This window comes from Colossoma macropomum, unplaced genomic scaffold (genome assembly GCF_904425465.1).
Source record: "Colossoma macropomum unplaced genomic scaffold, Colossoma_macropomum, whole genome shotgun sequence".
Taxonomy (NCBI): domain Eukaryota; kingdom Metazoa; phylum Chordata; class Actinopteri; order Characiformes; family Serrasalmidae; genus Colossoma; species Colossoma macropomum.
The window spans coordinates 25,958,574-25,971,974 of record NW_023494798.1 but is presented as its reverse complement, the minus strand read 5'-3'; the positions used below and the strand labels follow the sequence as shown (position 1 = coordinate 25,971,974).

The following is a 13,401-nucleotide window of genomic DNA, read 5'->3' as shown; positions in this document are numbered from 1 at the left end:
GAGACAGATTAATATGTGTAATAGGTTTAAGCATACTAAATTAGATCACTAGAAGACCTGAAGATCTAAGGTAGTGTAACCAAGTGTGTCTTAGTCTAAGGGGCTCACAGTAGTGGTGTTGAGGATGATCTCTGGGTCGTCACGGTCATCTGGCACCACATCCTCCACCAAGCGGGGCACAACAGGAGGAGGAGGGGGAGGTGTGGTCAATGCTGCCTTCTTAGCCTTAAACAGGAAACTGAAAAGGGATGCAAAGCAATCAGAAATCATGAGTTTTGATGAACTATTACAGTTATATAAATTTTAGCCACATAATGATTTCACAGAGTAGTCTGTAAGTAATTTGACAGAGACATAGAGGCAGATTTACTAAAAAGGGGATAATGACCAACAGTCTACTGACACTTTGCGCCTATGGGAGCGGCCAGTTTAGTGGGTTATCTGCTGAAAACATGCAAATAAGCACAGGCACAACTTCGTTATTAAAGCCCCTGGCTACTCATTTTCATGACTATTATGTATAGTTTTCATGATAAATCACGAGGAACTGGCAGAGAAAGACTGCTGTTAGTCTTTTTTGTCAAGACATATTTTAAATGAATGTTTTCTCTCATTTTCTTCTATTCAGTTTGATTTTGGTGGGACTAAGTTTAGCATATTTTTACATACATTTCTTGAATATAATTGAATATAACAGTAAGTGTTTTTCTCTTTTCCTGTGGCATATCTTTACTATTAAAACAAAATTTTAAACATTTTAAACCATGTTGACAGTGGCTTCAGCATACAACCAGTGCATGTTTAGGTCACATTCTTTAGTTTCTGTCAAGTAGGGGTAAAAACCCTCTTGTCTACGAATTGTGACTCATTTTGATGAAATATTGAAATATTTCCTGAGAATTTAATATTGAAATATTTTCTTGAAAATTTAAAGCCAAACTATGTAAGCTTTGGGGATTTGGACCCCTCGCTGGTGGGCATGTGTAATTGCATGCAACACGCGAAAGAACATTTTCTAAAATCAGTTTTCTAAGGTCCCCTTCCCCGAGCAAACGAATTTGATGATTGCGAGCATGGTGAAAGTGTATTCATACAGAACTCGGTCAAAACTTGTTGAAGGATGTGTCTTCCGAGGATGTAAGTAAATAATCTGTCATCATATCTTCATCTGTATATTGCTTATTTTATTTTTGAGACCTAAACATCAAGACAGTCCTCCTTTGAGCCTTTGCCTGTAATCTTAACATGCAAAGATGTATGATATAGTCCAAAAACAATATATTTTAGTGTGTTTTTTCCTTCTGACTCAGTAATGCTAGTTCTTTCATTTTTAATGAAAACTTACAAAGCACAGCTTTAACTTTGTCAAAAAATGTAAATTGTTATTGCAAATCCAATGTGATGAAATGCAGGAAAGAAACAACAAAAACTGTCTCACTGCTGAACCACTTACAGAATCCACTGTAAAGCATTCTGAGTTCATGGCATATTACGACTCTCCTCTGTTCTCACCCTTTCTTTTTTCCTTTCTCAGAGGCAGTGTCTTTGTCATTCTCTTTGAAGCCGGGGATATCTTTGGCCACCGATGGCTCCTTCTCTTTCTCCTCCTGCTCCTTCCGGCTGGCTGACTTCTTCAGCACCTCGTAATCTGAGTCCGGATCCACCTCCAGCACCTCGTCTTCCGGGATTGTGAGGGCGCGGGTGAGAGGGGTGGTGCCTGCGGGCACTTTAAATGTCTCATAGAACTCAATGGGCATGCTCAATCTTAGGAACAACATGTCAGTGTTGGCATTCTGGGATCCAAATGTCTTGTGGGTGAGTTTCAGACAGGGGGCACTGTCCACCGTACCGTCCACACGAGACACCTGAACAAGCAGAGGAGATATCAGTAAACAAACATGTGAGCCACTTTAATAATTAAATGTAGCAGCATATAAAAATGCATTCAGATCACAATTAAGATTATTCTGTAAGGCAATGGATTACGTATAAATCTATGTATATGTTATGTAATACATTACTGTAGGGACTATAAATATGACTTAGTGGCATCTGTACAGGTCAGAATGAAGTACCTCAATGTGATTGTGATCAGTGGGCACAGGGACAAACTGGGGCAGACTCTTGCTGAACCACATGGTGATGTCCCTTTTCATGTTGATTGCAAAGGGCTCAAAGCCCTCCTGCAGCCCACAGATGGCAAAGTAGCGCAAGCTGCTAACATTCTGGCCTAAGTTAATGCGGCCTACCTGAGACAGGCCCAGTGCACACACAGGGATGAAACCTGGTGGACAAAGAATAAGGAAAGAGATAAAGAAATGAATAAAACTGAAAAACCCCAAGCACTAACCTATTTTATAAAAAATAAAACTTTTACCTCAAGCTCGACACTTTAAAGGCCTGTTAAGGTCAAAATAATTCACCTACCCAGCACACATTTTTTTTATAAGACTAATCTGAAGACCAGTCAGTCTGCAGGGATTCTCTCACTCACCGTCTCCAATCTCAATGTTTTTGAAGGCCATTTCTGACCCAGAGTCACTAATCAGCATCTCCCCATTCAGAGTAAACATGATGTTCATCTCCACCAGGTCAATCATGCAGCCCACCACGTCTCCAGACTGCCACTGCCGTCCAAACGGCTCGTTTCCAATATGCCAGCGCTGAGCCTGGAAGGAGAGTAACCAGACAGAGCAAATGTCACCATTTGGTTTATCATTACTCAACAGTTGAATGTCATTTCAATGTCAGCTTTAAAAGATTTCTAATATGAATCTTAAAGAAGTGCTTATACAAAATACAAATCTTAGTGTGTTTTCTTACTTCTAGAGTGCTTCTTAGCTCTAAATTCCCAAGTCTGTAATCTTCATGTAATTTCTTTCAAATATTTCTAGAAAATATAAATACCACTAGCACTAGAAACATGGAGGCCTTAATTTTTACATGTAACTACAGCATTATAATTAATGTAATAACATTAATTGAAATATACTCATCCTATGTGATTTAAAAACTCAAGAAAAGCTTCTACTTTGCGTACAATATATTCTACAGGCAGCAATTCTAGAGCAATTCCACAAAACACACCCTGTTTCCATTAAAGACGTAAGCCAGCTCATCAGCACCCAGATCAGTTCCTGCACGCACGTTCGGCCGAGCCCAGCCGACCCTCATCTCTCCTGTGGTCACTGCTTCAAATTCAAAGTACCACTTTCCTGAGGTCACAGCATACTGCTTCTCAGCCCTGAAGATGCGTACTTTATCTCTACGTGCGTTGCCCACCGCATGACCACCTGGGAATGAGAAAAGCAGGGAAAGGTGGAGTGGGCAACAGCATAAGGGTAGGGAAAACAAGAGCACATAGACTGGAGACTGGAGTGCCGATGATATTACTCCCTATAAGATACTAGTCATAGTACTGATAATGACAGCTTCACTGTGACTATGAACATTATCTGTTGTCAAAATCAGCACTGAAATGCTAGTATGAAAGAAGTGGACCACACAAAGTTCTGTGGAGCAAAGACTCACTGCTCTCCTGGTCTGGGGGCTCGATGTTGTATCCATAGCCAATGAGGGTGCGTACGGCATTGTTCACGCTGTCTCTATTGGTTTTCTTGGTTCTCTCGTCCAGCAAGTTGTACGGTACCAGACGAGGGTTGCGCTTATTCATGATGTCCTAAAGAACACGAAAATGGTATTAGTTCTCTGCATTTGTCTTAACAGCGGCAGTTGAAAAGTCTGAATCCCGGTGAGTCTCATGTGTAAATACCTGAACAATGCTGTAGGTCCAACCTTGCTTCACTCGGTCTCGTGCCCACACGTTGTGACCATTCTCCGCTAGCTTCTCCACCAGCTGATTCTGATTAGGTGTGAGTTTGACATGGCTGAGGTCCAGAGGGGCAGGTTTGTACCCGCTGGTCATCACATACCTGAGAGAGAGAGAGAGAGATGGATGGATACATTATTACATCTTGTCGTGTAGTGTTTTTCAACAGACTTAATCAAATCACGACAAAATACAAGAATGACATTTAATCTGTTTGTTCCTGGTTAAAGTGTATCCTCAATTTGGATGCCCTGAACCTTACCATATTCATATAAAAAACATTTTTAATCTAATATCATATCTATGGTGAGCAGTGTAGTGCAACTCCAATACATACGTTTTGGGCAGTTTGATTTTCTTCAGGTTTTCTTCTGCTTTCTCATCCCCCATACCTACATGGCAGCCCAGAGCCAGGAGGGTCCTGAGGAGTTCCACAGCAGAAAATAAAAGCAGAGAGAGACAAGCAGAGTGCAGTTTGACTAGTCAACATTAGGAGTCAAAGAGACAAATATGTGACTATTAAGAGAAAGGATGAGAGTTCGGGAACAGGTGAGAATCCTCACTCACTTTAAAGTCTCTCCAGACATCTGCAGGTTATAGTTCCTCTCTGGTTCTGGGAGGCTCTGGAAGTCCACCAGGCAGGGGTGCAGTTTCTTATTATCATCCCGGAACTGAGAAATAATGAAGACACTGTTTTAGACAAGTGTGCATGTGTGAATGAGACAGGTGGTAGGAAAGAAAGAGGGGGGGTAAAGAAAGAATTGAAGAAAGGAGAGAGAGGAACAGAAAGAAAAAAAAATAACAACCAAATAAGGAAAAGAAAGAAAAAAGACAGAAAGAATTTTCTACCTGTGTGTGTGTCTGTTAGAAAGAAAGAAACAAAGTTGAGAGGCAGGTAGGCAGGATGGAAGGAAGAAAAGAAGAAAGGAATGAGAGAGAAGGAAGGAGAAAAAAAAAGGAGGAAAGAGGAAAGGAAAGATGGAAGGATGAAAGTATTGTCTACTTGTGTGTGAGTCTGTGAAAGAAAGAAAGAAAGAAAGAAAGAAAGAAAAAGTTAGGAAGATAAGTAGGCAGGTAGGAAGGAAGAGAGGAAGGAAAGAAGCAAAGATGGAAGGAAGGAGAGCGTGAGTGAGGAAAAAGAAGGAAGGAAGGAAGATGGGAAGAGGGAAAGACAGAGGGAAGGAAGGGATTGAAGGAAGGAGGAAGAGAGGGATAAGGGAGGAAGGAGGGAGAGAAAGATGGAAAAAAAGAAGGAAGGAAAGGTAAAAAAGACGAAAGGAATGAAGGTACAAAGGAAGACAGGAAGGAAGAAGGAAGATAGGAAGGAAAAGACAGGAAGAATGGAAAGAAGAAAGGAAGGGAAGGATGAAAGGAGGAGGGAGAGAGGGAGGAAGGAAGACAGGAAGGAGGGAGGGAAAGATGGAAGACAGGAGGGAAGGGAAGGACGGGAGGGAAGGTGGGAAGGAAAGGATGAAAGGAAGGAGGAAGGAAACTATAGAAGGAAGGAGGGAAGGGAAGGATGGAAGAAAGGAGGTAGAAAAGGAGGAAGGAAAGAAGGAAGGAGGGAGAGAAATATGGAAGAAAGAAGAAAGAAAAGGGAGAAAAGAAGGAAGCAACAAAGGAAGGGAGGGAAGAAGGGTCAATTACCGGTCCAAAGGTCCAGCCCTGCTCGATGCGTGTAACAGCCCACAGCTCATGAATGTTCTCGGCCAGCTTTTCTCTGATCCGCTCCAAATGAGGAGGCAACACAATCTACACAAAGACAGTTTCAGCAAGACTGTTAGCTTTACTGAAGGCATTGATCAGGCTGGACAGAATGACAGACTGGATTACACACAGGAGACAGAGAGAAACACAGTTGCAGCAAACATAGCAATGATCTCTTCACAGAGTGAAAGTGACAGAAGGATAAATATGAAAGGTGAGGAATGAGCACCTGAGCAGTGTCCACAGGGCAGGGTGTAAATGAGGTGTGTGTGAGGGACTGTGTGGGGCCCAGTAGGTTTCTGACTCCATCAAAATCATGCTTGTACTCTTTAACGGGCTCGATGCGCATCCTCTCTTTAGGCAGGAGTGCCTCGTAGCACGGAGCATAGCCAGGGGGAGGGAGGAACTTAAAATCACCATGACGACCACCCAAAAGGAATCGAGCTCTGGGAGATTAAAGACGAGGCAGGTTAGTGAAGATGTTATTGATACTCAGTAAAGAGACTTGACATTTTCAAAGATTTTTGAGTGGAGTATCTCTCCAAAGAAAAAGTCTACTCTGCACATTATTAGAGCCTGATGTTTAAGGAGTGAAGAGCAAAGAAACAGCTCCAGATTCTTACTTGACTCCAGCCGAGAAGCTTATGACGGGGAAGAAGAGGCCATCTAAGTTGAAGTTCTCAAACATGCCTTGGACAGGATGGCCGTTAATGCGGAAAGAAATGCTGGGCACGCTCAGATCGAGACAGCAGCTCACGACATCATCTGCTGCCAGGATGTGCTGACTGGGTGACGCCACTTGACGAGACACATGTCCTGGAGACACCACATTTTTGATTTAGAAGGTTTAATCACGATAACAGTGACTTTATTTATAATTCATCTTTTACACGTTGAAAAAAATTGTGCCTTGGATTTACATGGTTCAAATGTGTCAGTCACATGCATATGAATACAATGCATTACATTAAAGCTAAAAGATATTTTTGCTCAAATTAAAAGAAGTACAATAAAAACTAATTTAAGCCTTGTGTAGTGTTGATGTGTTTGTTACTCAGTGGTCTGGTGGCCCCACTGCATTATTGTTTTTTTTTTTTTTAAATCAATACAGCCATAACAATTTATGCAAAAATACCAGTTGTTTAAATCATCACAAGTGGCCAGCGCAAGGTTCTCCTTTAGCAGCTATAGCCAGTCAGCAGCCTGTCCATTTTGTCCACACTCACACACACGGACACAAATACAAACACATACACACACAGACACACACACACTAACAGCAGGCCATGTAGGAGAAGAACAGAGTGAAGGGACACAGCACCTCCACACTTTTATTCCCTGCAGGTTCACCCCAACACCACATATGTAATATAAAAGTGTAGGGGGTGATGTGTTAAAATGTGTTATTTTATATGTTTCTCACAGTATATGTGCAAAGGCCAAGGAATCTGAGGTTGAAAATTGAAAATTGGATTTGGATGTGGCAGGAGTTTTTTGGACCAGGTCATACATCTTTACCAAATGCCAAATCAACATTATACTGATGGAGATATGATGACAGTAGTAAATATCTCACTCACATCCATGTAAATCCTTTACCAAGTTTTGACTGATGTCTCTTTGAAAACTCTTTCAAAACGCTCACAAACATCAGATTCATCCGCTCAGGTGAGGGGCCTGAAGCCCCAGTGTTACAAACTGTTCTTACACATTTCCACCAGAGAGGTCACCAAGTCACCAAATCGTACACAGTGTAGCTTTAACACAATGCCAGGGTTTGGTTTGCGTCTTTCAAACATTGTGTTGATGTAATATATTTAATAACATTTATTCGTGTGCAACCGATTGGCATATTTAAGTCATGTAAAACAAAGTACAATTATTTTTCAGTGCACAAGAAATCATGAAAATGCAGCTCAAAGACCACAAGACCACATGTAAATAGTCTGTACTTCTAGATGAAGTATCCTCATCAGTGCTATCAAACAATCTTTAGAGACTTTATAGGCTATTCAAACATTCTGGCTCACCTGACCACAGGTGAAGGCCATCGAAGCCATATGAGTAGAGATCATCTCCGACACCGTTGCCTCCCCAGCCCTCTCCTCCTCCAGGATATGGGCTGTAGCCCTCAGTCATAGCCCAGCCAACTCGCAAGTGTGATGTCTGTGCCGTCACAAATGGCTCCACGTAGTCCACGATCATCTCGTAGTACCATTTCTTATACTGCGTTGAGCCCTCACACGTCCCCAGGAAGATATTGGGCCTCACACTGAAGATTAAAAAGAATTATAGAAAGACTTTAAATCTGATCCCAAATTTTTAGCTAGCTTTTTTAGCTAGCTTATGTACAAATTCTCAAATCACTGAAGGGGAACTCCACCACTTTTTCTAGATTTCTACATAATGAAATAGTTAAAATGTAAGTAATTCAGAGTGATTTGATATGAAATACTCTGTTCTAGAGAAACTTAGTCAGAATTTTTCAGGGCGGTGATAGGAACCAAACGTCCAAAGAGTTTAATGCCTTCAAAAGTTACCTCACTGCAAGTTATTTCATGAAAAGGTAAAGAAGATGCTGCCTAATGCTTGAGACAGAGTTTTACAATAGATTTGAGGTTTTGCCTAAAATACATTGTTGGAGAGATACAAGTAGGGTGCTATAGGGCAAAATAGTACCCAAATAAAATTTATATATTTCAGATTAATCACCATTTTACTACGATCAACATGACACTCAGAAGACATGTTTAGGTTACCTGGCTGTTTAGGATAATAAATAAAATGGCTATATCTGTATTGCAAACATCGCAACCCCTGGTTCCTATTACAACCACTGTGAAGAAGTCAGATTCGGTTTCTCTACAATTTTTCATCAAACCACTCTGAATGACTTTAATCAAATCTCAAAATAAGTGCAATTCCCCTCGAAAAAAATATTTCTTGGTTTTTGATTTGATTGATTGATTGATTGACTGACTGATTGATATATTTATTAATTTTCTCCCCAGTTTAGTTGTGGGCTAATTCCACCAGCTAGCCAGATTTACCTGGTTACATAATTTACAATGTTGGTCTGTAGCAGAAGGTCACGCCGCGGAAGCAGGTTTTCTGTGATAAGATTTTGATTGGACCTCACAGCCACACCGTTGCACACACACAGAGAGCGCAGCACGTCTAAAACCTAACAGAGTAAAAAGACAAGATCTAGTACCATGTGTGTGTCCGCATTGGTGTACGCTTCAAACAACAATCATTTTATGACCGATGCACCTTATGATTGCGTCCATGCTTGTCGAGAAGAGAGATAATAGACTTGATGTGGTTCTCCTGGATGATGTTCAGGACTTCAGGACTTTCAATCAGAACACAATACAGCACCTCCAGAATGCCTGCAGAGGACAAGCACAAAAGAAGAGGGGGTAAAGAAAGGGCGCTAAATTATTGATGGAGAAAGGCAGAGAAATTTATGAAGTCACTTGTCAGATGTGTCAGGGGAGAGAGAGCTATGTGCACCTGAGGAAGCCTCTAGACGGTCCAGTTTGCTGACCAGCCAGTCCAGATTATCACAGAACAGAGCACAGTTAGCACGGTTCCCTCTGATAAGAGAGGCTGCAGACAGAGAGAGAGAGAGAGAACAAACAATGTTCGACCAGCTAAAACAACAAGCACTCACGGTTGCATTCTGTTTCACCTATTCATTACACAAACAATGCACAATCATACAAAAGCCCTCATCTGACACTTCTCACATTATGATGAAGAGAGGTAATTTTAGCACAGGAATAATATGCTGCATTATTTGGGTATAAATACTTAGCTGAGTTACATAGCAACCATCTGCCAGGAAAGGCAGAATAGCATCCAACCCTATTCCACATCATCTAATTTTAGAAGTCATTTTTAATTTCCAAATAATAGGGTACAAGAACATGAAATTCTGAGATCTCTGGCTACCACTTTACAATAAGACCTTATTTATAAGTTTCAAAATGGTTTCAATTTTGTTTATTAATGGTTATTAACTAGGTCATGAACACCTTCAAATCATTAATAAGCAGTTACAACACACAAAAAAGGGCCACAATGACCTGTTGTTTAAGTTCATTGTTTGTCTTGATGTCTTCTCCCTCAGTTAGCTGTCAGCTTCATCAGATATAACAGGTCAGTTTTGCTTTTTTGTTTATTAATGATTTTCATCAACTTTTTCTGAGGGTAAACCAATCTCTGTTCTCTGAATGCAATAAGCTCACCTAGCAGTTCATAAAGCAGGTTGACTATTTCCTTCCAGGACTCGGCAGCCTCCTCTCCAGCAAACTCAGAGAAGTGTGCAGCAGTGTTGTACACGTTCAGCCTGTCCACACACTCCAGCACGATGGTGATCATTCCCTACAGTGCCACAGGGATAACCAGATATTGGCCGGTCAAATATAAATACAAAGTTTGAATAAGGAGAGTCAGATTACAAGGGCACTACGAACAAATCACACCAGCAATGACTTTCCACTCAAAATCATCTTAGTGTAGAATTTAAAGGGGTTGATGGTGCGTTCGTCAACGCTATCCAATAGACGTCAAGTCTGTCGTTAGCCCATAGATGTAAAGTAAGTTAGCATGGCTGGAAAGTACCTCCAAAACTCCAATTAAGCATGTTGGTGTGTGTTCTATATGTGAAAAACTCATCACATGCAGTAAAAATAAACACTACATCTCGCAATGGAAAAACAGGTCTGCTAGTTTTTTCTCAGCTAACTCGTTTTGCTTGTGTTAATAATTACTGCAAATGGTAAAAGAGTATTGACTAGAAGAATTTAGGGCAGGTTTTAGACACACTCCAGCATGATGGTGATAATCCCCTACAGTGCCACAAGAATAACCAGAAATTGACCAGTCAAATATAAATACAGGGTTCAAACAAGGAGAGTCAGATTACAAGTGCACTTGGAACAAACCACACCAGCAATGACTTTCCACTGAAAATCGTCTTAGCGTAGAATTCAAAGGGGGTGATGGTGCGCTCGTCAACACTATCCCATAAACGCCAAGCCTGTCGCTAGCCCATGGATGTAACGTAAGTTAGCATGGCTGGAAAGTCCCTCCAAACTCCAGTTAAGCATGTAGTGTGTATTCCATATGCGGAAAACACATTACATGAGGTAATAATAAACACTACCTATGGAAAAACGTTATGGAAAAACAGGTCTGCTAGCTTTCTGCTAGCTAGCTCATTTTGCTTGTGTTATTGATTACTCCGAAGGGTAAATGAGTATAGATTAGAGGAATTAAGGGCAGGTTTTACCCTTGTTTACAGTGCACTTCGACCCAACCCAGCATGTGAAGTTTAACAAGTACTACACTGTACCAGCCACTACAGTATATAGTTACATACATACATCATCTAAACTGCTTATCCTTCTGGGTTGCGGTGGGGTGCTGGAGCCTATCCCAGCAGTCATTGGGCGGAAAGCAGGATACACCCTGGACAGGTCGCCAGTCCATCGCAGGGCAGACAGACAGACAAACACATTCATACACACATTCACACCTAGGGGCATGTTTTTGGACTGTGGGAGGAAAGCGGAGTACCCTGAGGAAACCCACGCAGACACAGGGAGAACATGCAAACTCCTCACAGAAATGACCCTGGTTGCCCGGCCGGGAATTGAACCCAGGCCATTCTTGCTGTGAGGCGACAGCGCTACCCACTGCGCCACTGTGTCGCCACAGTATATAGTTGATACAGTTTATTTTATTCGGTGTCTGCTGTAAATAATTCAGCAAGTACTATGAAACTAATCGGTTGATGTCTTGCACAATGACTTGCACTCTAAAATACAAACAGTGACACACATTCTCACACAGACATGTATGAGCACACACCTCTTCTTGGAAGAGGTTCTGGCGGTTGCGCAGAGAGCGCAGCTTGGTTTGCTTCTCCTCGTGCTCCAGCTCCTCCTCGGGTGGCCGGAAGTAGTGTATGAGATCCTGTAGGGAGAGGATCACACCGTCCAGGGGCAGAATGACCGGCACCGCAGACCTGTTTTTTCCACTCAGAGAGTCCAGCCCCCTGCAGGACAGTGCAGATACAAACACAAACTCACACACATTAGCTTGCCTGTCTTTGCAGTGAATTCTGCAGGTTCTTTTACCTTTCTATGTTAAAGGTTAATGTTTTCATAAAAAGGGTAATAGGGTATCATGTGCTGTCATAACAGATAATGCCCAGTAATAAAACAGTGTCATTATGTGTCATTAGTGTTATTGTCATGATAAATGTCATAATGTTTGTTGTCATAACAGCTTATGCTGCATGCTAATTTTTTGCTAGTTAGCCTAGTCATTATCGTGGATATAATCTGTTAGGACAACTCATGACAGCATACAACCTCTTCCATGATATGGTTCTGTCAGTGTTATCTAGCAGGGTACACGCAAGTGAAGTGTTACCAAGAAAAGGTTTTAAGACCAGCCAAATGTCATGTTTTTCATCATTCTGGAGATATCTAGAGCTACATAACCACACACACATACACACACGCTTTGAATACAGCAAAATGTGCTCATTTCCTTGAGCAAATGCTGCAACAAATAAAGGTAGATTTTTAGTTCATATGCTTGTCTATTCACAAAGACGACTGTAATTATAATGAAATAGTAACATATTTTATTCCACTCCAAACCCTTCATATAATTCAAACAGTCCGTAACCACCCCCGTCCCTATTTACTCCTCTCTGGAATTAGCAGTCTGAATCACAGTTGGCTTTGAAGAGCCAATCTGATCATGTTTGCTGCATGTAGCTGCTGAGTGTAGTGCTTGGAGTGCTGGAAGCTGCCACTGTGTCGTACTTGATGAACTGTGTAAAAAGACCCGTGGTGCTGTAGATCATTCGGGCTGCCTGAGATTCCTCAGTCTGAGAGCGAGACAACAACAGCGCATCGTCCATATGGCCCTCTTGATGCAGAATGACCTGAAAGAGAGAAGTACAGAAACAATCAAGGAAAGAAACATAATGGACAGCTAGCAGACAACTCTCCACAGTGGGCTTAACAGTTTAATAGCCATACAAGTGAATATAAACATCTGCGAGTTGGAAAATGAAACTTACAATGAAAAGCCTGAAGAGTACAATACATACTCATGAGTTATGTTTAGTTAGACTAAACAAATTAAGGATTGCTCACAAAGAACACAAAGTGCGGGGCACAATTACTGTAGCATATCAAAGCCATGTACTCTGGGGTCTTTAGGTCTGTACTGTACCTTTCTTTTCATGGTACCCAGGCGAGCTGCTTTGGCATCAAGGGCAGCGTAAGTGACCCACAGGCCAGTGGAGACGTGCTGGACGAAGCACATGGACTCACCATACTTGATCTCTGGTACACCCATACCCTCCACATCCCGCTTCTTAGCAACCTCCACCTTTTCCTGATCATAACAAAGGAGGGAGAGAGACAGTGTGAGCAGAAAAAGAGTATAATAAGAATTCGATATTTGGAAAAGTTATGGGCCTTGAAATTGAATGAAGGAGGGGGAAAAAAGAGGTTTGGGTAGTCACATAAAGCACATAAAAAGATTTCAGAACTATAACCCAAATCCCAAAGCACTTCCAGGAACTTCCAGCAAAATCAAACATTATCTTTGGGACTCATATAGCGCTCATGCAGACCTTGGAGGCACGGAAGCAGAAGGCAGACTGTTTGGTGTTGGCCTTCTCTGGGTCGAGCACCATCAGGCCCTTCTCTTCATCCAGACACAGATAGCGGCCCGTGGTGATGTGGCGAATGCGAAATGCCTGGCCCCACTTCATGTGGCCACCACTCCAGCTGTAGGGAGCAAGCAATAAAGCATGTCAGCCAAGAGAT

General features: G+C 41.8%; 1 protein-coding gene across 7 annotated transcripts in view; it reads right to left on the bottom strand.

Annotated features, from left to right (window-relative positions):
- LOC118817771 (ryanodine receptor 1-like) overlaps positions 1-13,401 on the bottom strand; it is a 125,265-nt gene that overhangs the window by 79,166 nt on the left and 32,698 nt on the right. For all 7 annotated transcript variants that reach the window (XM_036584685.1, XM_036584688.1, XM_036584687.1 and 4 more), the window contains exons 10-30: positions 13,206-13,362; positions 12,800-12,964; positions 12,385-12,506; positions 11,417-11,603; positions 9,790-9,925; positions 9,053-9,148; positions 8,810-8,928; positions 8,587-8,720; positions 7,567-7,808; positions 6,160-6,352; positions 5,766-5,982; positions 5,477-5,581; positions 4,397-4,500; positions 4,167-4,250; positions 3,773-3,932; positions 3,532-3,679; positions 3,088-3,293; positions 2,495-2,669; positions 2,076-2,284; positions 1,513-1,865; positions 109-238 (exon numbers count right to left, since the gene is read on the bottom strand). In XM_036584685.1, coding sequence (XP_036440578.1) covers positions 109-238; positions 1,513-1,865; positions 2,076-2,284; positions 2,495-2,669; positions 3,088-3,293; positions 3,532-3,679; positions 3,773-3,932; positions 4,167-4,250; positions 4,397-4,500; positions 5,477-5,581; positions 5,766-5,982; positions 6,160-6,352; positions 7,567-7,808; positions 8,587-8,720; positions 8,810-8,928; positions 9,053-9,148; positions 9,790-9,925; positions 11,417-11,603; positions 12,385-12,506; positions 12,800-12,964; positions 13,206-13,362 — 3,442 coding nt within the window. The remainder of the gene's footprint in view (positions 1-108; positions 239-1,512; positions 1,866-2,075; positions 2,285-2,494; positions 2,670-3,087; positions 3,294-3,531; positions 3,680-3,772; positions 3,933-4,166; positions 4,251-4,396; positions 4,501-5,476; positions 5,582-5,765; positions 5,983-6,159; positions 6,353-7,566; positions 7,809-8,586; positions 8,721-8,809; positions 8,929-9,052; positions 9,149-9,789; positions 9,926-11,416; positions 11,604-12,384; positions 12,507-12,799; positions 12,965-13,205; positions 13,363-13,401) is intronic.